This window comes from Protopterus annectens, chromosome 11.part0 (genome assembly GCF_019279795.1).
Source record: "Protopterus annectens isolate FY-2018-M chromosome 11.part0, PAN1.0, whole genome shotgun sequence".
NCBI lineage: Eukaryota > Metazoa > Chordata > Ceratodontiformes > Protopteridae > Protopterus > Protopterus annectens.
This window is the reverse complement of record NC_056745.1, coordinates 485,547,956-485,574,031: the sequence shown is the minus strand read 5'-3', so window position 1 is coordinate 485,574,031 and position 26,076 is coordinate 485,547,956. Positions and strand designations below refer to the sequence as shown.

Below are 26,076 nucleotides of genomic sequence, written 5' to 3'. Positions count from 1 at the left end.
CCTGAAAACGCTGTTCAACCTCAGCCTCTCCACAGGCAACGCACCCGTAGAATGGCGCACAGCAACGGTTAGTCCTCTCCACAAAGGAGGGGCCACAACTGATCCTGGTAACTATCGCCCCATAAGCCTGACTAGCCTGGACTGCAAGGCTATGGAGCGCATCATCATGGAACTCAAAGATATTGGTAACATCCAAACACTTGACCTGACCCACTTTGGCTTTTGCTAAGGGCAGATCATGCCTACTAAACCTGGTTGACTTCTTTGAGACAGTCACCAAGGCCATGGACGAGGGAAAGGTGGCTCACACAGCCTACTTTGACCTTGCCAAGGCTTTCGACACTCACCAGCCTGAACATAAACCCCTACATCATGAGATGGGTTGCCAACTGGCTTACAGACAGAACTCACACAGTAAGAATAGCAGGCTCCAGGTCCGACTCTAAACCAGTCACAAGTGGTGTCCTGCAAGGCTCGGTCCTGGGACCCCTACTGTTCGGCATATACTACTCAGAAGTACAGGCAAACACAGGAGGACTATGGCTAACACGTTCGCCGATGACTGCAAACTGGGAGCCATAATTGACTCTCCGGCAGACATGGGCATCCTCCAAAAGGGCCTTACTGAGACTGACACCTGGTGTCAAAGTCATGGCCTTAAGCTAAATACCAAAAAATGCATAGTCGTCCCATTTGGTAAAAACAAAACGCCCACGAATTACCACATAGGTGGCAGCCTCCTTAATACAGAAAAGGTAGTAAGAGATCTGGGGACCCACGGATTCCTATGTGGCCCATCTAGTTACTAAAGGGTTCACATCTAGACATAAAGAGGTTATAGTGCCCCTCATTAGACCCATCATAGAGTACAATGCCCCATTTGGGATGTACCTCACAAGACACTTCCAACAGCTGGAAAGACCACAAAAGTACCTTACCAAGAGGATTACTGACCTCAAACATATGTCCTATGCAGACTGAAAAAACTCTGGCTGTACTCAGTGGCATATCGCTTACTCAGAGGTGATCTCTGCCTGACTTACAAAGCAATGTTCAACTGAGAATTGATGGACATGCTCCACCTAAAGAAATCCAAGTCACTGTGAGCCATGAGCTCTAGTGAGCTAAACCTCACCACAACAATAAACAGAACATGCTGGAGGGATAGATTCCTGTCACAAAGACTCCCCATGCTTTGGAACAAAATTTCAAGCTACATTAGGCAGAGCTCCTCACTAACACTCTCTTCAAGAGAAACCTTGACGAGTGTATGGGTAACAGAAAATACACCCCTGATATCACTTCATTGGCTCTGCTTGACAGAGGATCGGTTAATCAATGGGGCAGCGAAAGCAGACACACTCTGGCTAGGCTTATAAATGCCCTCGGGCAGATAGCCTAATACCTACCTATGAAAATGCAGAGAACTAAATGTGTAGTAATAACTGGATGAGGATAAAATGCTAAGACTGTCAGCATGATGTCTGGAAAGCGAGCAGGACCAGCATGACACTGTCAGCTCACCACAATTCTAGTATGGCCTGTTAGCTTGCCAATATTCTAGTCTTTGCTTTGAAAAAATACAGGATCAGCTGTCAAAGACTGATGTATATCCATTTTCCAATTAAATGATAAATGGTGATTTTTTTATGGTCTACTATCAATGTAGAACAGTACTTATGCAAAACTGGGATAATTGAATGCGTGTTTCTCAGTTTCCATAATGCCAATCCAGAAATATTTAAAACCACATTAGCTAATGGTAGTCTGCATTTGCTAATGTGGGATCGACATACTAATAACGATTGCACTACAGTGGGGATTGGGACATTACCCTTTTCCTCACTGTAGTGTATCAAAGTTTGTATATATAATATGTGGAGGGTGCACAGGGCTTATCCCCCTGCAAAACTGTAAAAACTTGTGCCGCAGACGTCCAATTCCTACAGAAGCTTCAACCTAACTGCCTGTGGGTCTGACATCACTTCATGACACTTCGAATAAGTTCGAATGCGGATGTCGAGGTGAGATTCAACATTTTGATGATAAAGCCTTTTTTTAACCATGTTTGGTACTGTTGCAGCTAATGATTTTGACTATGCAGAGCAAGTAGCTAGTAATAGCTTGTATCCCTGGAATACAAAATGTTCTACTGCATTCTAGTGGGACGCTTATAACAAGGTGCATAACAAGAGGCTTTAAAGCTGATTCTTGTGCTTCATGACACTTGAGGTACTGTTGCAGCTAATGATTTTGACTATGCAGAGCAAGTAGCTAGTAATAGCTTGTATCCCTGGAATACAAAATGTTCTACTGCATTCTAGTGGGACGCTTATAACAAGGTGCATAACAAGAGGCTTTAAAGCTGATTCTTGTGGGACATCTTGATTGAGCACAACACTGAGAAGCATAACCATGCAAATTCACATCTGGTACACGATTCCTAAAGTGGTCTCCAACTTATCAGAATGCTTGAGAAGCAAGACTATTAAGTTAAGGCAAGCTATGTTCTGATGGCCTTTTCTTACGTAAACAGTACCTGCATGTATTTAATTTTTAGCCATGATAGTTTGTGTTCTACATCCATCTGCATGCATTTGTGAAACAGAGAGCAAAGAATTTTCAAGACAAGTGTTTGATTGCTTTATTGTATTTTTTTTTTTTTTTTTCCTCTAGTTTGATGTTACAGATGACTCTGCAACAGACGATTTTGAGAAGCAAAGGCCCAGCCGAAAGCAGAAAAGCCTCGGGCTTCTGTGTCAAAAGTTCCTTGCTCGCTATCCCAGTCATCCCCTGTCCACAGAGAAGACCACCATCTCCCTTGATGAAGTGGCTTCAAGTCTCAGTACGTATACATATATACAGATGGCAGAACAATTGAAGGGCTTTCTACTGTAGTATGTTTCCTTGTCTGCTGTTCAGAAGCTTTGCGATATGTGCCATTTGTTATTGTACCACCTTCAGGAATCTTTGGTCTTGCTATGTTGTATTACATTTTTTTTTCTTCCATTATTATTTTAATGTGATGGTTTGCTTCATAAAACTACAATTTATAGGTGGCATTCCCAGAACTGAAATCCATACGGTAGTTTTGTGACTGTGCTTTGTGGCTTAAGCTACATCACTAACCTCTTTATGAAGTTATTTTTACTGTGTCTTGTGCTGTGTAGATGTGAATGTTCATAACTGGCCCAAACCAAATTAGCTACTTGTTAAGGTGAGCAGTCTACCATAATGCAGTCAGGAAATAATTTGTAATGGTTCTGCTTTGAGCAGAACTGCATGAAACTGAAGGGTCTTGTATTGCAGGTGAGAACCATGACCGCAGATACTCATTTAATCGTGGTATTTGACATCTTAGCTGATTCCTTGTACAGGGAAGAACCAGCTATCTCTTCATAGCAAATGGTTTTATGTCAGGCGATGTGTTATGAAAAAAATTCTGTTTAATGACTAGTTCCTGCCTAAATGATGAGGTGCTTTTTTTTTTTTCTCCAGAGGTTCTATGTGGATTATCTTGCAGAGCAGGTAGTACGGCAGCATGGAATTTTGTAGGAGAAAATCTAGACAGAGCAGAGAGAAGAGGAGTAAAAAGCTATGCGGAGAGGGTTGTGCTTAAATATTTTTGAAGCTCCAAATGAAATAAAGCAAAACTTTGCGAGTTCAAGGGTGCAGTCATGAGTCAAAGGAGTAAAGGGCTGGGGCAAGTTATGTTGCTTTGATTTGTCAAAATGATGCAGTGCAGTTGCATATAGACTTATTTTGTTACAGTACTTCATAACTGACCAAATATGAATTAAAGCCATCAGTCAGCCAACTAAATCATTTGTGTACTGGGCTTGTTTGGTTCTTGTCACTCTTGATTTCTGGAATGAACTTCCTCATAATGTATATGGAGTGAATAAGACCCATGAATTCAGTATCCATTTTCAAGAGTTTAGGAGTTTTGTGAAGCTTGTCTGTAAAACCTTACAAGTCCTGCATTTTCCATTTCATTGTAAATATTAATCTTTTCCCTTTTGTTACAGGTGTAGAGCGCCGACGAATTTATGATATTGTGAACGTACTTGAATCTCTACGTCTTGTTAGCAGAGTAGCTAAAAACCAGTATTGCTGGCATGGCCTGCAAAACTTAGATCAGACACTGGAGATCCTGCAACGTCAAGGGCAAGAGCAACGGTATGAGGAACAAATGGTGAATATGCAACAAAAAGAGACGGATGCAGAAATGAAGTCTGGGGACTCAAAAAAGGACAATGCTACAGATTCCCAATTCAAAGAGTATATTGACATTTCTGATGGTGATTTTACATCAGGTTTGTTTGCTTACTTATGTTTGCTTACTGGAGTAGTGCACCAATCAACAGCTTTAGGCACAGCCTGGGTGAATTATTTCACAAATGAAACCACTTACACTTGCTGTGCAATGGCTTTTTGCCAACAGTTTTACTTCCAGCAGTATAGACTCTGGCTGGAAAAAGTCCACGCCAGCAAGCAAACAATGTAGGTTATCTGAGTGCCACTATGCCCATTTCCAAACTGCTCCTCCTGGGGCACCCATCAAGAGGAGAACAGTATCACATTACTTATTTTTGTAGTCCTGCAGTCAAAATTATATTTACAGCAATGTTACATTTTCATTAAATTGTTTTTCAACTCTTCTGTAGCTGTAAAACCTGGAAGATGACATTTTCAGTGCCATACATTCAGAATACAACTTGAAAGGATTGAAGACACATTTGTATATCTTCCCCCCCCCCCCCAAACAAATGGTTGGGGGGTATTATCTCACAGCCTCACCGGGGTGAGGGGTGTTTTATAACGTGGATTGATTTATTTTTTACTTGTATTGTGTACATGCGTACATCAGCAGTGGTAAGCACTGCAAAGTTGTGGATTTTGCCTTGTAATGATGAAGAATCTCTGGGCCCCAAGTCTCCTTTTGGGGTACAATTTCTAGGATGATGGAATTAAGATACTTTCATTGCTGCTTCCAAGTCTGCTAATTCTCAGCCTCCTGCTCCTAAGAAACTTGTTAGGTTATATAACGTTCCTGAGGACTGTCTATTATTATTTAAATGTCCTTCTGATCCTGCTGTGGTGTCATGTCTCTCTTCACAAACCTAAACTTTTGCCTTCTGATGAGGACAGTATGGCAATGGAGAGGATTGTCAAAGTTTACACTGCTTCTATTTTGGCCTTTAAGGCTATTAATTACCAGACCCACATGACCAGGTATGCTGTGGCCTTGACTGCTCAAGGCTTGTCAGGTTATCTGTACCCTCCCTGATTCTGATGGAAAATCCTCTGCCTTATCTTTGTTAGGTTCTACTTCACAAGTGGCTCACCACTCGTAAGTGTAGCTATGATGCTGTTAAGGCCTCTTCTAGGGATACGGCTTTTGGGTTCGCTGTGAGGTGTTATTCTTTGCTTCATCTCCAGTCTTTACCTGAAGATTTTAAGGCCAAGTTGTTGGATGACCTTTAGATAATACACATCTTTTTGGGACTGCTGTTGCTGACATGTTTCTCTTCAAGAGAAAGGAATAGAAGAAGCCTTGCAAGACCTTAAACATAGTTTTTGTCTGTCCTATCCCTAAGTTTCAGAGGAATTGTCCTAGGCCTGCTTTTGATCAGTCAACTCCGCCAGGCCTCTAAGGGCAGGAAGGGATGGGAGATGGACCCCCAATACTTCTCAGATTTTTGTGGCCCAGAAGCTCCCTTCTTTTCAGATGCTTACACCTGGTGTCCTTTGATCTGGAATATGCTACTTCATAGACCTAGTCACCCTGTCTTCAGGAAGTTTTTACATTTCTGTGTCTTTCTCTCATTTAAAGTTCTCCGCTTTTCCCTTTGGCCTCTCTCCTGTCCCAAGGATATTCACAAAATGTCTAGCTCCTGTGTTTGCTTTCTGTAGGCTCAAAGGCATTCAAATTTTTCTTGTCTAGATGACCTTTTGCTTCAGGTGCCTTCTCCCTGTTGATTTGTTACAGGATTTGCAGTTCACCACCTCTCTCCTTCACGAGCTAAATGAGGAATTAAACCCACACAAGGCAGCTGTTTAATCTCAGCCTTACCACAGGATACGTGCCCAAGGAGTGGCGTATGGCAACTGTGGTCCCACTCCACAAAGGCGGTGCCTCTACGGACCCTGGTAATTGCCGCCCCATAAGCTTAACATGTCTAGTCTGCAAAGCTATGGAGAGGATCATAATGGAGCTCATAAACAAAGATATAGGGGACTTGCAGACATTGGACCCGACCCAGTTTGGCTTCGTCAAGGGCAGATCATGCCTTTTGAACTTGGTCGACTTCTTCGAAACAGTCACCAAGGCCATTGATGAGGGAAAGGCAGTCCATACAGCCTACCTTGACCTTGCAAGGCCTTGACACAATACCCACTCGGGTATTGTAGAAAAACTACCAGCTTAAATGTAAACCCATATGTCACAAGATGGGTTGCAAACTGGCTTAAGGACAGAACCCACAGGGTTAGAGTTGCTGGCGCTATGTCAGACTCCAAGCCGGTCACAAGTGGTGTCCCACAGGGCTCGGTCCTTGGGCCCCCTATTGTTCGGCATCTACTTCTCAGAAGTACAGGCCAACATGGGAGGACTTTGGCTGACAAAGTTTGCAGACGACTGCAAACTGGGCGCCATAGTGGAAAGTGCATCGGACACGGATATCCTTCAGAAGGGACTCGTGGAAACAGATAGCTGGTGCCAGAGCCATGGCCTGAAGTTAAACGCCAAAATATGTATAGTCATACCCTTTGGGAAAAACAAGGTAACCCCAAGCTACCATATAGGTGGCAATCCACTAAGCACAGAAGAGGTTATCCGGGACCTGGGGACCCAGGTTGACAGTGGCCTTTCTTTTGACACTCGCGTTGCTAAAGTGGTTAGAAAGACCTTCTACATTGCCCACCTGATCATGAAGGGATTCACATCCAGATCTAGTAAGGTCATTGTTCCCCTGTACTCTTCACTTATCAGACCAATGATCGAGTACAGTGTCCCATTCGGGATGTATCTCGCCCGACATCTGCAGCAATTGGAGAGACCCCAAAAGTTCCTCACCAAAAGGATAAAGGGACTCCAAAATGTCATATGCTGCCAGATTGAAGAAACTCCAGCTCTATTCAGTCGCATACAGTCTGCTCAGAGGTGACATGTGCCTGACATACAAGGCCATGTCCAACCTGGAATTAATGGACATGTTCCACCTCAAAAAATCCAAATCCACCAAAACCACTAGAGCAAGCGACTTAAACCTTATCACGGATATAAATAGGACATGCTGGAGGGATAGATTTATCACTCAGAGACTCCCCCATGCTGTGGAATAAAATCCCGATCCATGTGAGGCAGAGCACCTCGCTGGCTCTGTTCAAGAGAAATCTTGACCTGTGGATGGGAGATCGTAGGTTTATCCCGGGAATCATCTGTGTCACTGCTGGACAGAGGCACAACAAACTAATGGGCACAGTATTTTTTCATATAAGGGGTGGCGTAAGCCACAAAAATTTGGGCTAGGCTTATAAATGCCTTAGGGCAGATAGCCTAGTATAAACCTATGAACCTATAAGTCTGGGGTTTACTATCCACTTCCAAAAGTGTCTCCAGATTGTGTATCTGGGATGCATGATTCAGACGGTGCCAATGTTGGCCTCTCCTCTGCCTCCAAAGGTATTGTCGTTGACAGCCATCTTTCATTCTGTAGTTCCTCTGACTGCCATGCCAGCCAGGGAGTTTCTACGGGCTCTGGGACTTGTGGCCTCTTCTATTCCAGTGCTTCCTTTTGCCAGACTGCATATGCAAAAGCTTCATTGGTACCTTAAATTTTGGCTGCAGCATCGTCACCCTCTGAATTTCAATGTACCTCTCCTTCCCTGTATCAAGAAGGAATTTGTGGCGGATTTAACAGCTAGCTCTCAACCTAAGGTGGCCCTTTCGGGCTCCAGTCTTCTCAAGAGTTCACTTATACCTCAGACATGGGGTGGGTGGCTTCTCTTGGTCATCAAAAGGTAAGGGGTCTTTGGTCTCCCCATCAGAAGTTAGACCATATCGACATCAAGAGATGAGAGCTCTGATTCTGGATCTTCAGGATTTTCACCCAGTGTTCTGTCCAGGTCCCATGAAGGTATACACAGACAACACTAAAATTGTGTGGTATGTCAACAAGCATGAGGGCATGAAATCTTAGTCTTTGCAGAATGGTACTTCAGGCTTGGGAAATGGCTGTCTGTTATCTAGTGGCAGACTTTCTAAACTAGTCCAAAACACAGGCTTCACAGAAATGTTTCTGGACATTCCTCTGGTAGATCTTTTTGCCTGCCCTCTGAACAGGCAGCTTCCTCTCTTCTGTTCCAGAGTGCCATGGCCATCTGGCATGGAAGACTATGCCCTTTTCCTTGGAAGGGGATGTTCATAGGTTCATACTAGGCTATCTGCCCTTGGGCATTTATAAGCCTAGCCAGAGTGTTTTTGGCTTTCGCCACCCATTTTAAATTAATTTTACTATGCCCTTTTTCGAGGTTAGTATACTGTGCTTCTGTCTTAACAGTGACAGAAGTGATACCCGGGGTCCACCTACGATCTCCCATCCACTCATCAAGATTCCTCTTGAAGAGAGTCAATGAGGGACTCTGCCTAACCTGGACTGGGATTTTATTCCAGAGTGAAGGGAGCCTCTGGGTTATGAATCTGTCCCTCCAGCATGTCCTATTTATTTCAGTGCTGAGGTTCAAGTCTCTCTAGCACGTAGCTCGATGGGATTTGGATTTTCTGAGGTGCAGCATGTGCATTAATTCCGGGTTGGACATGGCTTTATACGTCAGGCACAGATCGCCTCTGAGCAGGCGGTATGCCACTGAGTAGAGCTGGAGTTTCTTTAACCGGGCAGCATATGGCATCTGTTTGAGCCCTTTGATCCTCTTGGTGAGGTACTTTTGGGGTCTTTCCAGTTTCTGCAGGTGTCTGGTAAGGTACATCCCAAAAGGGGCATTGTACTGGGTCCCCAGGTCCCTAATTACTTCTTCTGTACTTATTACCACCTATGTGGTAATTTGTGGGCACTTTGTTTTTGCCAAAGGGGATGATTATACACTTTTTGGCGTTTAGCTTGAGGCCATGGCTCTAGCACCAGTTGTCTGTTTCTATGAGGCCCTTTTGGAGGATGCTTGTGTCGGCTGGAGAGTCGATTATGGCGCCCAGTTTGCAGTCATCTGCGAACTTGGTCAGCCACAGTCCTTCCATGTTGGCCTGTACCTCTGAGAAATATATACAGAACAAGAGAGGTCCCAGGACTGAGCCTTGTGGGACGCCACTTGTAACTGGTTTGGAGTCTGACATGGCTCCAGCAATTCTAACCATGTGGGTTCTGTCCTTGAGCCAGTTTGCAACCAATCTAGTGACATAGGGGTTTATATTTAAGCTGGTGAGCTTATGTATAATGCCCGAGTGGGGTATTGTATCGAAGGCTTTTGCGAGGTCCAGGTAGGCTGCGTGTACCACCTTCCCCTCGTCAATGGCCTTGGTGACTGTTTCAAAGAAATCGACCAGGTTTAAGAGGCAGGATCTGCCCTTAACAATGCCGAACTGGGTAGGATCCAGTGTCTGTAGGTCCCCAATATCTTTATTTATGAGTTCCATGATGATCCTTTCCATAGCTTTGCAGACCAAGCTAGTCAGGCTTATGGGGCGATAGTTTCCAGGATCCATTGAGGCACCACCTTTGTGGAGAGGGACTAATGTTGCTGTACGCCACTCTTTGGGTACATATCCTGTAATAATGCTGAGATTGAACAGTAGTTTTATGTTTGGGTTTAGCTCTTCTTGGAGTTCATGTAGGACTCAGCCCGGGACACTGTCTGGTCCCATTGATGCTGTGTTTTTTGCTTTGGAGAGGGCGGCTCTTACCTGGTTAGGTAGGAACTTAGAGATAGAGAGCCTGTTCCAGAGATGGAACAGACTCTGGAACACATACCTGTCTCCAGCAGGTTTATATCACAGACAAAGTTTTGGTCTCTTGGAACAAGTCATTCTGGTGCTGTTTTGCAGATATGCACAAGGTCTATCAAGAGTGGGGTCATACAATGCCCTGTATGCCAGGCATAGATCTCTTCTCAACAGCCTGTAGGAGACAATACAGGGATAGGGCCTTGAGGTGGTCTGCATAGAACATTTTACTTGTGTTCTGCATTATTTTAGTGAAGAACCTCTGTGGACATTCCATTTGTTGGATATGCCTGATTAGGTACATACCAAAGGGAGCATTGTTAAGTTTGATGAATGGCGAATACAGTGGAACAATGACTTGCTTGGACCTAGATGCCATACCTTTGTTTAGAAGTTGTGCAACATATGATTTCCTTACTACTGTAGACTCATGATGGTCAAAGGATAGAGTACTGTGCGTTTCCCCAAGTCCCTGACTACTGGGGCAACTCTAAGGGTCAGACTTGCAATTGCTCTTGTTGAGTGACTATAAATAAAAAGTCTAATGCTTATGTTTGCATCTTAATTGTACAAGAATACATCATTTAGCAGTTTTTCTCCACTATTGAAAAAAAAATGTTATAATTGTTAATGTTTTTAATATTGACAGCACGTTGCGCAGTATGTTCTCTGGGTGCTAACACTTAGTAGCCGTCAGAGTTTTATAGGACAGATTTAATAAACTTATCATATGCCATGTTTTCTTTCTTCCTTTCCAAGTCATTTAATTTGTTGTGCTTACTATTTTTTTAGTATCTGCTAACAGCAGGAAGGATAAATCGCTCCGCATCATGAGCCAGAAGTTTGTTATGCTGTTCTTGGTGTCCAAGACAAAGACAGTGACTCTGGATGTTGCGGCCAAGATCTTGATAGAGGAAGGACAAGATGTTGCTGATCACAGCAAGTTTAAAAGTAAGAACTGAAGTTGTTTCTCACTATCCTCGGGGCATTGTTCTGGTTGCTTTACTGTCTCTCTAGGAGTCGAGATGTGAATTATCTCACTGCTACCCAATCACTCCTTACTAGCTTCCTCTCTCTTTACATAATTTCTCCTGGACTACCTACCTTAATATACATAGCTAGTCAACATTGTGTATAATCTGTATCATTGTATACTCGCTTTACATTGTATTTTTCTTGTGTACTAACAAATGTTTTTATTATTGTAATTTGTATATATTTTGTAACTTTGGAGCTTTTCTCCCCGGGTCTCCAGTGAAAAAGGGCCTCGGCCCAGATGGACCAACCCGGTCAACAAATGTCAAATTATCACACTAAAACTTTAGTGACTGAATTATTTGCTCGGTCTGTAATTGACTAGCATAAACAGTACCTAAACAACTGGCTTTGTGTATGTTCCGCACCCAGATAACCTAATCTAGATATTTATCACGACTGCATGGGTAATTCTGTCAGAGCATCCATGAGACCCTTTATGAAAAGAATATTTGTATCTCTCTCCTCTGTTCTTACCATCTACTTTTATATAGGTTCATAGGTGTGTACTAGGCTTATGGCCCTGGATCCTTTACAAGCCTAGCCCAAGTGCCCTGGCATCGTGCTGCCTGACTTTAGTTCCCAGTGCCTCTATCAAGTAGAGCCACTGGAGTGATCCACAGGGTGAACGTTCTATTACCCATCACCAAGACTTCTCTTGAAGGACAGCGAGGTGGTCTGCTTGACATGTATGGGAAGTCTATTCCAGAGCATGGGCAGTCTCTGGGTGAGGAACCTGTACCTCCAGCATGTTCTGTTGTTTGTGGTAATAAGGTTGAGGTCTCTGAAGCATGTGGTGCGGAGGGATTGGGATTTCTTTAGATGTAGCATTTCTAACAGAGCTGGGTCAGACATGGCTTTGTAAGTCAAGCAGAGATCGCCTCTAAGTAGGCAATATGAGACTGAGAATAGCTGGAGTCTTTTGAGTCTGTCTGTGTAGGAAATGTGTTTAATGCCTAGGATCTTCTTTGTGAGGTACTTCTCTGGCCTTTCCAGCTGTTGCAGGTGTCTAGTGAGGTACATGCCAAATGGGGCATTATACTCGATTGGTCTAATGAGGGAAGAGTAGCGAGAGAAGAGTAGCGAGAGACTGTGACCTTTTTCCTTCTGGATGCAAAACCCTTAGTAATGAGATGAGCCACATAGAAGGACTTTCTTGCCACATAGGACTTTCTTACCACAGTGGCAATGCGGTGGTCGAAGGAGAGGTTCCTGTTAACCTGTGTCCCCAGATCTCTCAACACCTTCAGTGTTCAGTCGGCTCTCCTCTATCTGGTAATTAGTGGGAACGAGTTTTTCCCAAAGGGGATGACAACTTTGTTTGGCATTAAGTTTAAGGCCATGGTTTAGACCCCAGTCGTTGGTCTCTGAGGCCTTTCTGTAGGATGTCTACATCACTTGGGGCGTTAATAATGGCTGCCAGCTTGCAGTTTTCTGCGAACTTTGTCAGCCAGAGTCCATTTATGTTGGCCTGGACTTCTGAGAAGTAGATGCCAAACAAGAGAGGACCCAAGACCGATCCCTGTGGGATTCCACTTATGACTCGTCGGCAGTTTGACTTGGAGTTTGCTACTTTCACACTGTGTGTTCTATCTGTGAGCCAATTTCCAACCCACCTAGTGATATAGGGGTTGATGCCTAGTTTGGTGAGTTTATCAATAATTCCCCAGTGAGGAACGGTATCAAAGGCCTTGGCCAGATCGAGGTAGGCTGTATGCACTTCATCCACAGCTCTGGTGACCTGACTCAAAGAAGTCAACCAGGTTGAGCAGGCATGATCTACCCTTCACAAAGCCAAACTGCGTGGGGTCCAATCAGGTTCATGATGTACTCCATAGCTTTACATATCCGACTCTGCAGGCTAATGGGCAATAATTCCCAGGGTTTGTACTTGCTCCCCCTTTATGGAGAAGGATGATTGTAGCAGTGTGTCATTTGGTAGGGACAAAGCCTGAGGTGAGGCTATGACTGAACAGGGCACACAGATGTGGTGCAAGTTCGCTTTGTAGTTCATGTAGAACACATTATCGGGTCCCATGGAATTTGTATTCTTGGCTTGGGAGAATGCAGCTTTAACCTGTGCTGCAGTAATGCAGGGTGCCTTGCATTCTTCCGGTATTGTGATTTGGTCCTTTGGGGGGGTAGACGGGTAAAGTTGGCACTGAAGCTGTCGGCCACTATGCTGGCAATATCTGTTAGCTCAGTATAGGAGGTACCATTGTGCAGTAACTCAGAGCAAATCTGGGTATTGCCGTGGAGGTTCTTGATATAACTATAGAAGGCTTTGTGATTTGTTTTTAGTATCTGCCACAACTGCCTTCATAGCTGGCTTTAGACCTCAGTTTTTTGTTGAGGCTAATAAGGGAGTTTTTCCACTCTTGCGACTTCACCTTTTTCTTCAACAGTTTCTTCCTTCTGTTGTAGAGTTTATTAATGGGTGGGGACCACCAGATTGGCTTCCTTTCTTGGAGGAGAGCATCTTGGTTCTGTTGGGTATGGCTAGTTCCATGCATTTATGTACATGTTCGTACAGTGCACTGGTGTATGATTTGGCAGTCATGCAGCTATTTTCCATTGGCATGGGTGCCGTGAAGTAAGTCAGCTTTGTAGAAGTTTTTCAAGGTGGTTACCTTTGTGGGGGGGGGGCGTGAAATGTGGATTTTCATGGTTATTAGTTTATGGTCGTATCTGACCAGGGAGGGATTGACTATTGGTGTAGAGCAACAGTCTCCCATTTTAGTAATAACCAGGTCAAGGATGTTGCTTCCTCTACTATTATGTGAAACGGTTCCAAAATCTATAGTACAATTTCATGTAAGGGTATTCGGTATATGCAAATGCTTAATCTGTTTGTGAAACATTTCTGAATTTTATGCTATAAATTTATGTAAATATACTTGTTCTGTGGAGCTTTTCTCCTCAGGCCTACACTGAAAATAGGCTTACCTACCTAGCCGGACTTTCCTGATTTAACATAGAAATATTTAAAATAATTCAGTGAATTTTTGCAAAGCGCGTCCACAGATCTGTGTTGGTAAAGTTTCAGCTGTCTTTGTTTTATTCTACAGCTAAAGTCCGTCGATTGTATGACATTGCTAATGTATTGACTAGTCTGGCGCTTATTAAAAAGGTCCATGTGACAGAAGAAAGGGGACGAAAACCAGCATTTAAATGGATTGGTCCTGCAAACTTCAAAAACTCTAGCAGTAAGTTGAATTTCTTGGTACTAACCATTGCAGCAATGTTTAGGAAAATTTTAAGTTTCAATGACAAGTTTTCCTTTTTCTTCTACTGTTCCTCACATTTACCTTCATAAGTATTAAGAACTTCTGTCTTAGGGGGACAAGATTGGAGTGCATTCTGATGATGTATTTTAAAGCAGCACTGTTGCCCAGTTTCTTGTTTCAACAAAGACATCAAACTGTTTTACAAGACGTTGTTTACGTGTTCTGTATTTGTCTTGTGAAACTAAGTTTGATGTTCATTTCAGTCACTTGTTCCTTTTACATATGAACAAGCCACTGATCCTTTTCAAATACATTCTTTTACTAGCTAAAATTGTGATTACTTGCATCTGTCCATCTGCCTAGATTTTGACGATTTCTTTGGTTAGTCAAATCATACATATGGACATGTTTTGTCGACATACTTTATTCGAAAACTATGCAAGATCTCAACATTACATGGGTTTAAGACAGTTGCTTGCCATAAAAGGATTTCATAATATCCAAAAGAGTTGTAACCAAGGATTTTATTACTAATTTTACAGTCGCAAGAGTGAAATATATTCCAAGTTTATATTTAACGATTTACTTTTATTTGAAAAATGAGCATAAATTTAGATCCAAAAATTGTAAGGCAGGATACTGCTTAGGGGGGTTGAATAGAGAGGCAGTTTCAATTTTTAACATCTGTTTCTGAAATGGTAGCCCTTTAATATCTTTTTTTTTTTTTGAGCATGTCCGATTTAAACATACATTCATTTAATATTTCTAGATGGACCATGGGTTGTGGTTCCAACACCTACTACTGTACCTACATCGAAGCAACTGACCGAGACTTCCCCCTCACTAAATAGGAAAAAGAGGCTGTCTCGGCATGCCTCTTTTATTAGTATGCAGCCTCCTGAAGGGGACACAAGGAAAGTAAATTCTGCACCCAGCAGTCCCCAGAGGGGTTTAAAAGGTAATTAGTTTCAATCCCATTGTTTGTGTATTGGATACAGTCATACATGATTATTGTTTTAGTTTATTTTACACTACTGATGATTAAAACTGAATATACATAATGCATCTTTTTCCATTTCTCGTGGTTTAGAGCTTGATGGGGGAAGGTAGTTAGACTTCGGTGAACGCTGTTACTGTCCTGTGATGATGATTTGCAGTACTTGCAACAATAGAACTTGCTGCCCCTTACTGTTTCTGACTTGCGGTATGAAACAGTTACATTTGTATTCTGTATAATCTTGGTTTTAGTGCAGCAGCAGAGTCTGTTCACTCTAAAGGAGGATGTTTGTCATATTTTGGTGCATGTAGCCAATTCTTTAAAGGTGTGGCATAGCTGCAGTGCTGGGGAATTTCTGGCTTTAATCTTTTGAGATCTGCTTCTGAATGAATGGTTTCTAGTTTAATCCTTTTAAATCAGTTTAAGTTGTCACACTGTCTGTCAGCTGTGACAGCATCTGCATTTTTTTCATGGGCAGTAAATTGACAGTGATCCTGATCTCTTCAGAGACAAATTTCTTGGAAATCAAGCAAAGTACAACATTAAAAATTTATTTTTATAAACATGGTAAAGCAATTTTTTTTTTATTAAGATTCAGAAATGTATACGGTGGAACTTCATTGCTTAGGGTAACATGCATGGTATAACACACCATATGGTGGATGACAGTTTAGCTCAGAACATTTAAAGCTATGAATTGTTAACTGGTTTCAGTTAGTTTGATTCTCTATCTATCCTTTTACAATATGTGTAGCTTGATTGTGATCCCACAAAAATCATTGTGCATTGGACATATTTTGAGGGGAGGCGGGCATGCTATAACGGACACATTTTTTTTCCTACTGTTTTCCCATCAGTCCTCTACATGAACAAAATGTGGTCCTAGATGGGATGCTTGTGTAAAACATTTGGTGTAAATTTTATTGTAAGCTGTAAAATAAACTACAATTGAGATGCATCTATTCCTTAAATAATGACTGGAGAAGGTGGAAAAAACTGCTGCATAGTGTCTGCATAACTTTCATGATTTTTACATGAACCAATTCCATTATATCTGTCTTGTTGTAGTTCCCTTCCTAGTTTATAGCTCTTAATTTATGATGATATGGTATGTATTGGTGAACAGTGCCCCCTGATCACACAAGCATCAAAGATAGCCTTAACTTTGCTATTTTGGTATTCCAGCAGGAAGAGTCCTCTCAGATAAAGTCAAGAACATGTTCAAATGAAGTGATTTTAGACACCCCATTTCCAGGGACAGTCTTGGATTTGACAGGTGATTCTTAGGACTCTGAAGAGAAATGGGTTATTGTGGAGGGTCTTCATAATGTTCCCTAGCTTTTACTTTTGTGAGCCCATCAACCAAAGAACTTCTTGGAGGTCAGGCCAAGCAGTCTTGTAACCTAGTGCTCCTTGGTAAACAGTCAAGAGGCAGATTCCTTGGGGATACTGACTGCCCTTAGGATTGCATGTAAGAAGATGGTTCTTGAAATTTGTCATATCTTGGAGGACCATCACCAGAGGCCTTGTATTTGGGCATAACCTCTTATGGCTATAGGTCTTTCTGTCCCATTCAAATGCCTACTGCTGCAAGACCAGTGGTTCTTTGTAGAGCTCCTGAAGCAAGCCTGGATTGTTTAACAGGCTGTGTGTGCTTCTCATTCAGGAAGAAATTACATTAAATAGGTGCCACTTGATACTAAATTATAGTGTATGAATAACTGGTGCCTGTTGGTACTAGATTATACTAAATGAGTAATGGGTGCCTGCTCCTCAGCACAGTTTAAGTGAAAATAGAGGTGTATATACTCGTTCTGTAATCTGTGGTATCAAGAGCATTTCCCTTACTGATATTTTTTGGATATGGTATATGAAATTAGCCAGGGTGTAGTGACATACACTCCCGCACCTCTTAATGTAGGTTGTTAACAGTGAATGCAAAATGCACTTTTTCAGTACACCGCTTTAGTGTTAGGAACCAGCATATTTGTTCTCATGGTTCCAACAGGAAGCCATCGATCATACTTGCTGAAGCTTGTTTTCTAATTTTGTATTACTATGGTGATCTAATCTGGACTGTCAATACCTGAATGTTATTGACTTGTGATATGACAGCTTTAATACTTTGATACTCTATTGTTCATCTGCATCAGTTATAATTTTCATTGTGCGTGGTTCCTGATGTTTTGTGACACACATCTGTGTGTTTTTACAGATTCTGTATTATTGCTCACCCTCCTGCTTGATGAATGCAGAATAAATTGCCCAATTTTCTGCCTCATTTCCATTCCTTCTAGCCTCTGGAAGAACTGATGGACCTCTTTAAAACTAGGTTCAATCAAGGAGGCTTTAGAAGACCCCCCGGGTATATGTTTGTGCCAGATATTAGGTATCTGGACACTCAAGGATGAGCTTTTGGAAAGTCATTCTAGATGGGGGTGGGGATCATAAGCAGGAGATTGTAGTGTCCAGCTACTTTCTGGATCAGCAAAAGTATTTCTTGGAAGGGTTTATGGGACCCATTGTGAGACGACTGGAGTGTGTGGTGAAGAGCAAATCCAGCGAGACCTTCAGGATGGCATGGTACAGGTGAAGGAGGTGTAAGTCAGGAAGGTAGAGCTGGGATAGAGTAGGATGTTAAATTTACTTGACAGATTAAAGTAGTCTTCCTTTCTTCTGCCATCAACCAGTAGTGGCTTATTAAACAGTGCTGTAAGGACACAAAACGAACTTCAGGAGTCATTATAACGTACAGACACGATCGCTAAAAGGATCTCTTGTTTTGCCAGCACTGCAGGCTAAAGTACCAAAGATTAGACGACTCCAGCCTGTAAAATATTTTGGCTTGCTTGGCCACCTGAACTCATTATACAGTTGTCTGTTCTTGCTGACCTGATTTTAAAACAGTGTTGATAGTTATTTTCATTTTGATTCCTGGAAACTATACAGCTTCATTGTTTTAAATATTTAAATGAGCAAGATGTGTTTTTTAGATATAAGCTTTTTTAAATGAATGCTATGTATTTTTGAAGTGAATAAATGCTTTATAAAAATATTAACCTGATGTTAATTTTCATTCTTCAACAGTTGGGTTTGGATCCGACCTGCCATTACTATAGCTTGTGGTAACCATCAAGCTCTCTAGCTTCTCCCTTAACCATAATGCACCAACCCATAACATACCCCAGATCTCATTTGCCACTTTCATGAAATAGACGCGGTCATCTGAGCTCTCAAGTGTATTTTCAGATTTTTTCACATACCATTGTATTTTTTTTGCCTTTATCTTCTGAAAAAGGCCCTTATTGGTTTAAAAAATGTCAAAAATGTGGTCATAAGCTTCCTTCCTCAGACGCACACAATTTGTGTGTATTGTCTGGACCCAGACCAAACCTAGACTGCTCTATATATAAGAACTTTAACCTGTGAGATATTGTGGATCACAAAAACAAACTGATCTTTTTGGACGCGATTACTCACCCCCCCCCCCCCCCCCAAAAAAAAAAAAAAAAAACTATATCTAAGGAGACATCCAAAGAGTTCCAGAGACCAGCTGGCCCTTCTACACTGTCATCGATGAAACCCCTAAAAAGAAGCGCAAGACTGAGCCAAAGGCTTCTTTCCCAAAGCCGGTTTTGCAATCACAAGTTTGTCTGATCCAAGATTTCTTCAAGCACTCGTACACCAGGCATTGGCCTGTGCCATCTAAAGGTCCCACCTCCATTTACAGAAAGACTGCATTCAAAATCTCCTCCTTTGGCCTCCTCTGTCTTCCAGGAGTCTGACCAAAGCTGATGTGGATAGGATAGGATGATGAGATTTCTTTGTGTAGCTACAGATGGGTGCTGTTCTAGCTCCTACCTCTGCAGGTCAGGAAGCCTTGGTTTGCTATACCCCTCCACTATCCGCTCCTTCTTTGAGTTGGCAATCTGTTTTGGAGCCCCTGGATCTGAGTTTGCCAAGACAGTCTGGATTTGATCTGAGGGAATTTTATCCTCTGCTCCGAGGATTTCTCGAAGTGCTCCTGCTCTAATAAGTTCAGAGCCATAAGGTCCCTGCTAGATCCATCTGAAGTTGTCGGAGCCTTCTCTACCCCTCACAGCCTCTGCATTGGACAGCTCCGCTCTGACCTCCGCCTCATGTGGAATGCCACTGGGGGCAGACAAAGCCAGTGGAGCAGCAGCATGGCTTCTCAACTCTGTCTGCTTGGTATCACCATCTCTTCTGATACTTCTCCAGAGCATCCCACCAAAGAAGTACTTCAGAAGAGAGAGAGCAAATGGAGGCACTTGGATTCCTGTTATCACTGAAGATACCGATTTTATCACTGAAGATACCGATTTTTGAAAGAAGGATCCCCAAGATCACCACCTGAAGACGTCTCATTTGGAGATGATCCTTAAAGAGGTGTTGGTCCGCCAGTAATCCTCCAGAGGAATCTGTATTCCTGGAGGCATTTGGATATGGCCTGTCTACCTACTGGATAACTCTGCCTGCTGATGAGCTCATTGATTTTGATCTCTAAGTGGGCTTGGAAGGAGTCTGACTCTGTTGAACCTATCCCCAAGAGACCAGATAGGATTTTGGCAACACCTGCAGGAAGGGAGCTTTGGAGTAAGGGAGTTCCTATGGATGCTATAGTCATGGTGGTGGCCACTAAGAAGGTACTTGCAGAATAAGTTCTACTGTCCATCCGCCTAACAGGGAATCCTAAGACTTTGGGCAGACTTGGGAAGCGTGTGTGTGCTTAAACGACTTTTGCCCTAAGGTCACTAAACTACCTGGCACACAAGGTTTTAGAGGGACTTGATTAAGGAACTGTCAAAATCTCTTTCTGAAACCACTACTGCTGAGACTTTGGCTTCTGTGGCCTCACAATTGGCAACCCTTTAGTCCATCTCAAATTTGTCCATGAGGCTTAGCTCTCATGCAGCTGAGGTTAAGGGCAGTAGATTCAGGCATTTCCATTAGCCTGGATGCACTTGTCTGACTCTGTGGAACCCTTCAAGTCCTCCTTCATCAATGCTCCTTTTGGCAGAACTTACTTATTTAGCCCTAAAGTGAAGGACACACTTTCCAGGTGCGAACAGGACAGAAAGACTCTCTGCAGTGGGAATACCTTTTTCAATCCCTCAAAGGACCTCCTCAAGGAAACTGAGGAGAACAAAAAATGTGCTTCAAAAAATCTCAGGTTCCTTTCCACGATCCATGTATAGATGGTTCCCCCAGAGGCAGAGGGTGATCTGAAATGGAAGACACCTCCCATGTGGCAGAGGTGGCCTGTTGAACCAAGGGCCCAGTGATTCTTTCTCTGATAGACAATACCAGCGCTCCTGAAAGGAGGCCCGATTCTCTGGAGGCAATCGCGGGTGGTTTATCACCTGACCAGGCATCTACTCGTAAGAGCGAGAGATCAGGTACTCCAGATCAGGTACTCCAAACTTGCTGCCTCCTAGGAATTACCATAAACTATAGCAAATCTCAGAACCTTCTCCGGTACTGGAGGTTATGGGAACAGTTTTCAACATGCTATATCAGATTCAAAGGTCAAGAAGATAATTCACCGTACAATTTCAGATTGATTCTACAAGCCCTAGGATCAATGTCAGCTGCCATAATTTTAGTTCTAGCGAGATCCTACGTAAGGATTCTAAAATGCGTTTAGCATCCACTGGTTGATTTTCTTTATCAACACATCTCAGTCCAGATTGAAGGGAAAGTCCTCCTCATTGTGCCTTACTGACCTCGACAGATTTGGTTCCCCTTTCTTTGGCCTTATCTTTACTCGCCTCAGATTCTAGATCCAATTCCAAACCTCCTGTCTCACCCAACAGGCATGATTCATCCGGATATCTCGAACCTAAAGCAACCTATGCTCTCTTTACCTGTCCGTCATATACTTTTTAATCTTCCCATAAAACTTCTATGAGGAAACTTTACAGAAGTAAATGGAAGAGATTTTGTTTTTTGGGTGCATCAGAACCACCTTTAACTTTTTTCAGCCCATGTACAAAGGGTTCTTGAATTTTTGGCAATTTCCAACAAAGGAGCTAGCTCCTCAACCATTAGAGCTCAGTTGGCAGCAATCTCTAAACTTCCATATTGGATTTGAGAATTCTTCCCTGGCGTCAAAGCTTTAAAAGGTGGTGGGGGCTATGTTCAAGTAAATGTAGTGCTTTTCTCTGGAATGTTCAGGCTGTCACATGCTGTCCAGGCTTTAAAAGGCACTGCTGTTGAGACCACCTTATAAAGACCTTACTTCACCATGGGACTCAAATTTAGTACTGCAGGCCTTAATTCATCCCCCCTTTGAACCAGCAGCAAAATGTGTGTTTTTTTTTTATTATTTCTAACTTGGAAAACTCTTTCTAGTGGCCATTACCTCTGCTAGAATTATCTGAACTTCAAGCATTGTCCTTTATACCCCCCTATTTATTTTTCATAGGGATAAAGTAACATTACAAACCAATCCTCCTCTCATTCCTAAGGTGGTATCAGAATGTAACATCATCCAGTCTAATCTGCCTGTCTTTCCAAAATTTGAAAACAAAGAAGAATACATGTTGTACTTGTTAGATGTTTCTAGTTACTTGCATAGGACAATAGTTGAATAGATGTTCTAACTTTTTACCTCCTTTGCGGATTCCAAATTGGGTAAATTTGTTACAAAAGTAACTTTTGGCAAGATGGCTTACTGACTGTATCTTTTGTCTACAACAAATTACGAATCTCATTACCAAAACTTTTTAAGAGCTCACTCAAATAAAACACTGAAGTTGCCATGGATCTATCTAGGCATTCCATGTACGACATGTGCAGCTGCAACTTGTGCTAATCCTCATACCTTTATTACTTATTGCAGACTAGGTCTGGTTTCGAGGGGAAGAGTAGCCTTTGGCTCAACTGTGCTCAGGAATATCCTTCCATGGAGTCCATCTGGGATTTCAGGCAGCTTGGGATACTGTCCCAACAATGAATAAACATTGACAACATCAGATGAACAAGTTATATACTCACCATAATGTTCCGTCTGTGTTGCCCTTTTTCATTCTTTCTCCACTCCCTCCCACCAACCCCCAATCATTTAATAAATAATTTCTGAAAGAACGAAATTTTATAAGGACATCTTTGGGACTTCTGTTGAGCTCCAGGTAATGGCTTTCTATAACCAGGAAATGATAGTAATAGTTCTTACTTATTCTAATCTAGCAAGCAATATCTGGGGTATGTTGGGGGTTGGTGCATTATGAGTAAGGGAGAAGCTTGAGTGCTTTATAGTTATCCAAACCAAACTGTTGAATGAAACTAACACAGATGGAATGTTATGGTATGTAACTTTTTTTTCTTCTTTGAAGTAAATTGTACTCTTCCAGTACTGAGAATCATAACTTTGTCATAAATTCATTTTTATGTTATCAGTAGCAGTTTACTATAAATGTTTCCTCTCTTCTAGACAGCTGTCTTTTTTTTTTTTCCTTGTAATGAAGAAGCATGGACATTTATTGGCCATCTTTCTGTCTGGTCTCTCTTTCTTGCATAGATAAAGCCACAGTGATTGTAAAAGTAGTGGTATAACTACAGGTGATAAACACTTCAGTGTTTAATTTGCATGAAACCTGGGGGTGAAACATGGAAACTGGACACAGCCCCAAATTTAATGTGCCACAGTGTTTGTTTTATTTAGTCAGTGTGACTTTGAAAATTTCTTGTTTCTTGCTTTCAGCTTGGACTGCTGACTCTGGGAATTATTGTAAGAAAATGGTGCACCTTGCTGCTGTTTCTAGGCTTCAGTTTGATGACGATGAAATGTGAGTATCCAAGACCTTTTTGTTAAGATTTTTTCTGCCATATTTATAGTTAGACTGTCCATTTTATTATTTTTCAACAAGCTTAATTGTTGAGCTACTTTAGGAGTAACTGCCTCATTATTATGAGGAGCTCAGTTCTTCCATTCAACTTTCCTCCTCCTGATTCCTGTTCGTATTCTTTTCTGAGGCAATCGTGCAGATGTTTTGATGGCAATAAATCCCTTGCTATCACTTTTCTGTTACTGTCCCAAGATTGAACAATATCAACTAAGGTAAGTTTTAAGATTAGGATCAACTTGAGTCATTATGTACAATGGATTGTTGGACTGCTAGATTTGTAGTGTTGAGCTGGTGAATTAGCAATTGTATGCAAAAGCCGAGCAAATTACTATTTCCACATTTTAATTTTTAGTTGGCTGTTTTCGTCTGACAGAAAATACAAGACTGGATGTGCTGCAGGCAGACTCCCTAGTACATTTCAAGAGACTGCTGCCATCCTTTAGTTTTCAGTTTAATAAGAAGTATTAAAAGTGTGTATCTTTATGTATGCAAACATTTCTGTATGAAAGGAAAAGTTCATTTTGCAGCCTTTAAAAGTACATAGTTTCAAAAGATTTCTACACAACGCAAAATTAAATTAACAGACACGTTTACAGCATTAATATTGGATGAGTTAAGGTAGATAAATAATTGTGTATTAGTAACGCAAGTGTCACTATTAGTGTGGCAATTTTTTTTTTTTTCTTCAAACTGTTAATTTTTATAGGTTTGGAAATTGTATAACTGATTAGGGTTGCAACCTTTTCAGTGGGACACTGTGTATGGCTATTTACTATATGACATGGGATGTGGTCATGTGTAGTGTGCTGTCAAGCATGTGAAAGCCTGGACAGCATGTGACAGCCTGAACATTCCAGAGAAAAGCACTACATTTACTTGAACATAGCCCCCACCACCACTAAATATCTGTGTAGAGATTTTATACTAAATATCTGTGTAGAGATTTTATATATATATATATATATATATATATATATATATATATATATATATATATAATTTGAGATATTGTCGCCTCACAGTTGGACGTTGCCCGTTCGATTCTCAGAGCGTCTTCTGTGTGTCGACGTGCATGAATGGGCGTTCCTTCGTTGAAGGTTGTGCGTTAGGCCTGGCAAGCCAGCACGTAAAACTCTACTGCCAATCATTAGCGGACCGGAGTTCCGCTGTGGTGACCCCTAACCAGAAAGTGTGTTAAATTGAAACGTACTACAGCAAACTCAAATGCACTTTCGCAAAAAAGGGGGGGGGGTTGGAGACAACTGGCAGTTTGCGTGTAGATTTAGTTGTACATCATCTCTGCTGGGGTGCCTTCTGTGTGAAGTCTGCATGTCCTCCCTGCATTTGTGTGGTTTTTCTCCAGGTGCTCCGGTTTCCTCCTCCCTTGGTACAAAAATGTGTGTGGAATGTTCCTTCCTGGGCTGCCGCTGAAAATTGGCTTCATTCCAAGTCTGACTTTCCCGCTAAATAAATGTTTGATGTTTTTTACATCAATCTGTTGGCTAATGGCATTGTGTCCAATTTGACTGGGTGTCCTACATATTTTTTTTATTAAATTTCCACCTTTTAAATGTTATAGAACTAAAATGATAGTTCTAATTACCACTGCAGAACAGCCATGGTCTTTACTTGGATGGCTTCCCACTATCCTTACCACTGCCAGTGGTGATCTGTCTAGCTTCCCTACCTGTAGAGTGGCTGGCATCCTTCTCTCGGCTGACTGGCTTGCTGGTCACTGTGGTGGCCTCTTGACTTGTTTGCTGGCTGGCTTGCTTACTGACCATTCTACTAGTTTTCTTGATGGCTGGCCTACTGGCAGTGTTACTAACTGGACCATCTTGCTGGCCTCCTGGATTATAGGCCACCTTGCTGGCTGGCTAGCTGGTCTCCTTTCCTGTTTGCCTGGCATGCTGGCCCGTTTGCTGGCTGTCATCCGTCCTGACTTTCAGGCTGGCTGGCTTTAAAAATAGATCCTCCTTTAATGCTACACACTGCTGTAAAAGTACGCAGCAGCAAGCTTTGTAGGGTTCTTTCTCATGCGAGTCCTCTCCCCTACACAAGTTTCAGCCAATCGCTGCAGTATTTTCACCACCCATACCTGACGGGAAACCGCTTTCCCTAAAGTCCGCATTGGTGACATCATAACTGAAATATTGAATTGCCAAGGAAAAAGTAGGAAGCGAGTGCAGCTTTTTCTTGGCAATTCAGAGGTTAAGCGGTGGCAGGATTTTGTGTCCCTCTGCTTTCTGATAAGGGTGACAGAATCATTAGGTCCAAACCGTGAGTGTCCCGCTAATAGCGGGACAGGTGGCAACCTTGTCATCAGTATACAATTACTTACTTATGCTATTTTAATTAGAGCTGCAACACAAATTGACAGTGCTTCCTGCCTGCCCATTATTAGTCTTCAGTGTTCAGAAAAAAATCTTAAACTACAAATGTTTTTTTTAAAGCTGCAAAAAGGACTTTTACATCAAAACATTTTCACATGCAGGAATATGCGTGCAAACAGCTTGTGTGAAAAAGTTTTCTCCTTTAGACTACTCACCTTCCAGCCCCCCCCCCCCCCAGAAGTCGAAAATGGTTAAAGCATCCTCATTTCCCTTGAGGCACAACTACCCACTGCAGTTTATCTGCTTCGTTCTAGCTTAGTTTAGTTTCAATCTCCATTCAAAGAAAAGCATTGAATACAGTAACACTTTCTCTCCTGTAATATGGATTTGGGATCCAGTTCTTTCCACCTGTGGTATCTCCCCACATGTCTTTTTTTTAGGGGAGACGGCAGTGCTTGTGTCTACTTGTGTCCTACCAGTCTGCAAATGGCTTGCAATAGGTGCAAGAATGTTTGCTGTACTAACTGGTCTTTAAAATCATCCTCTGCTGGTGGTTTATGAAATCATCCTCTGCTGGTGGTCTTATTCCCTCCTTCATGCAATTCCCTTGCATGGAACAGTGTAACTGCTACCATCATGCTAGTAAGAGCATCCTTCA

The 26,076-nt window shown here is 42.2% G+C and overlaps 1 protein-coding gene across 1 annotated transcript in view; it reads left to right on the top strand.

Annotated features, from left to right (window-relative positions):
• The window catches only part of E2F7 (E2F transcription factor 7), a 99,253-nt gene that overhangs the window by 25,771 nt on the left and 47,406 nt on the right, over positions 1-26,076 (top strand). The window contains exons 4-9 of the mRNA XM_044087986.1: positions 2,677-2,845; positions 4,029-4,316; positions 10,751-10,909; positions 14,062-14,199; positions 14,990-15,178; positions 22,941-23,025. Of these exons, the coding sequence (XP_043943921.1) occupies positions 2,677-2,845; positions 4,029-4,316; positions 10,751-10,909; positions 14,062-14,199; positions 14,990-15,178; positions 22,941-23,025 (1,028 nt within the window). The remainder of the gene's footprint in view (positions 1-2,676; positions 2,846-4,028; positions 4,317-10,750; positions 10,910-14,061; positions 14,200-14,989; positions 15,179-22,940; positions 23,026-26,076) is intronic.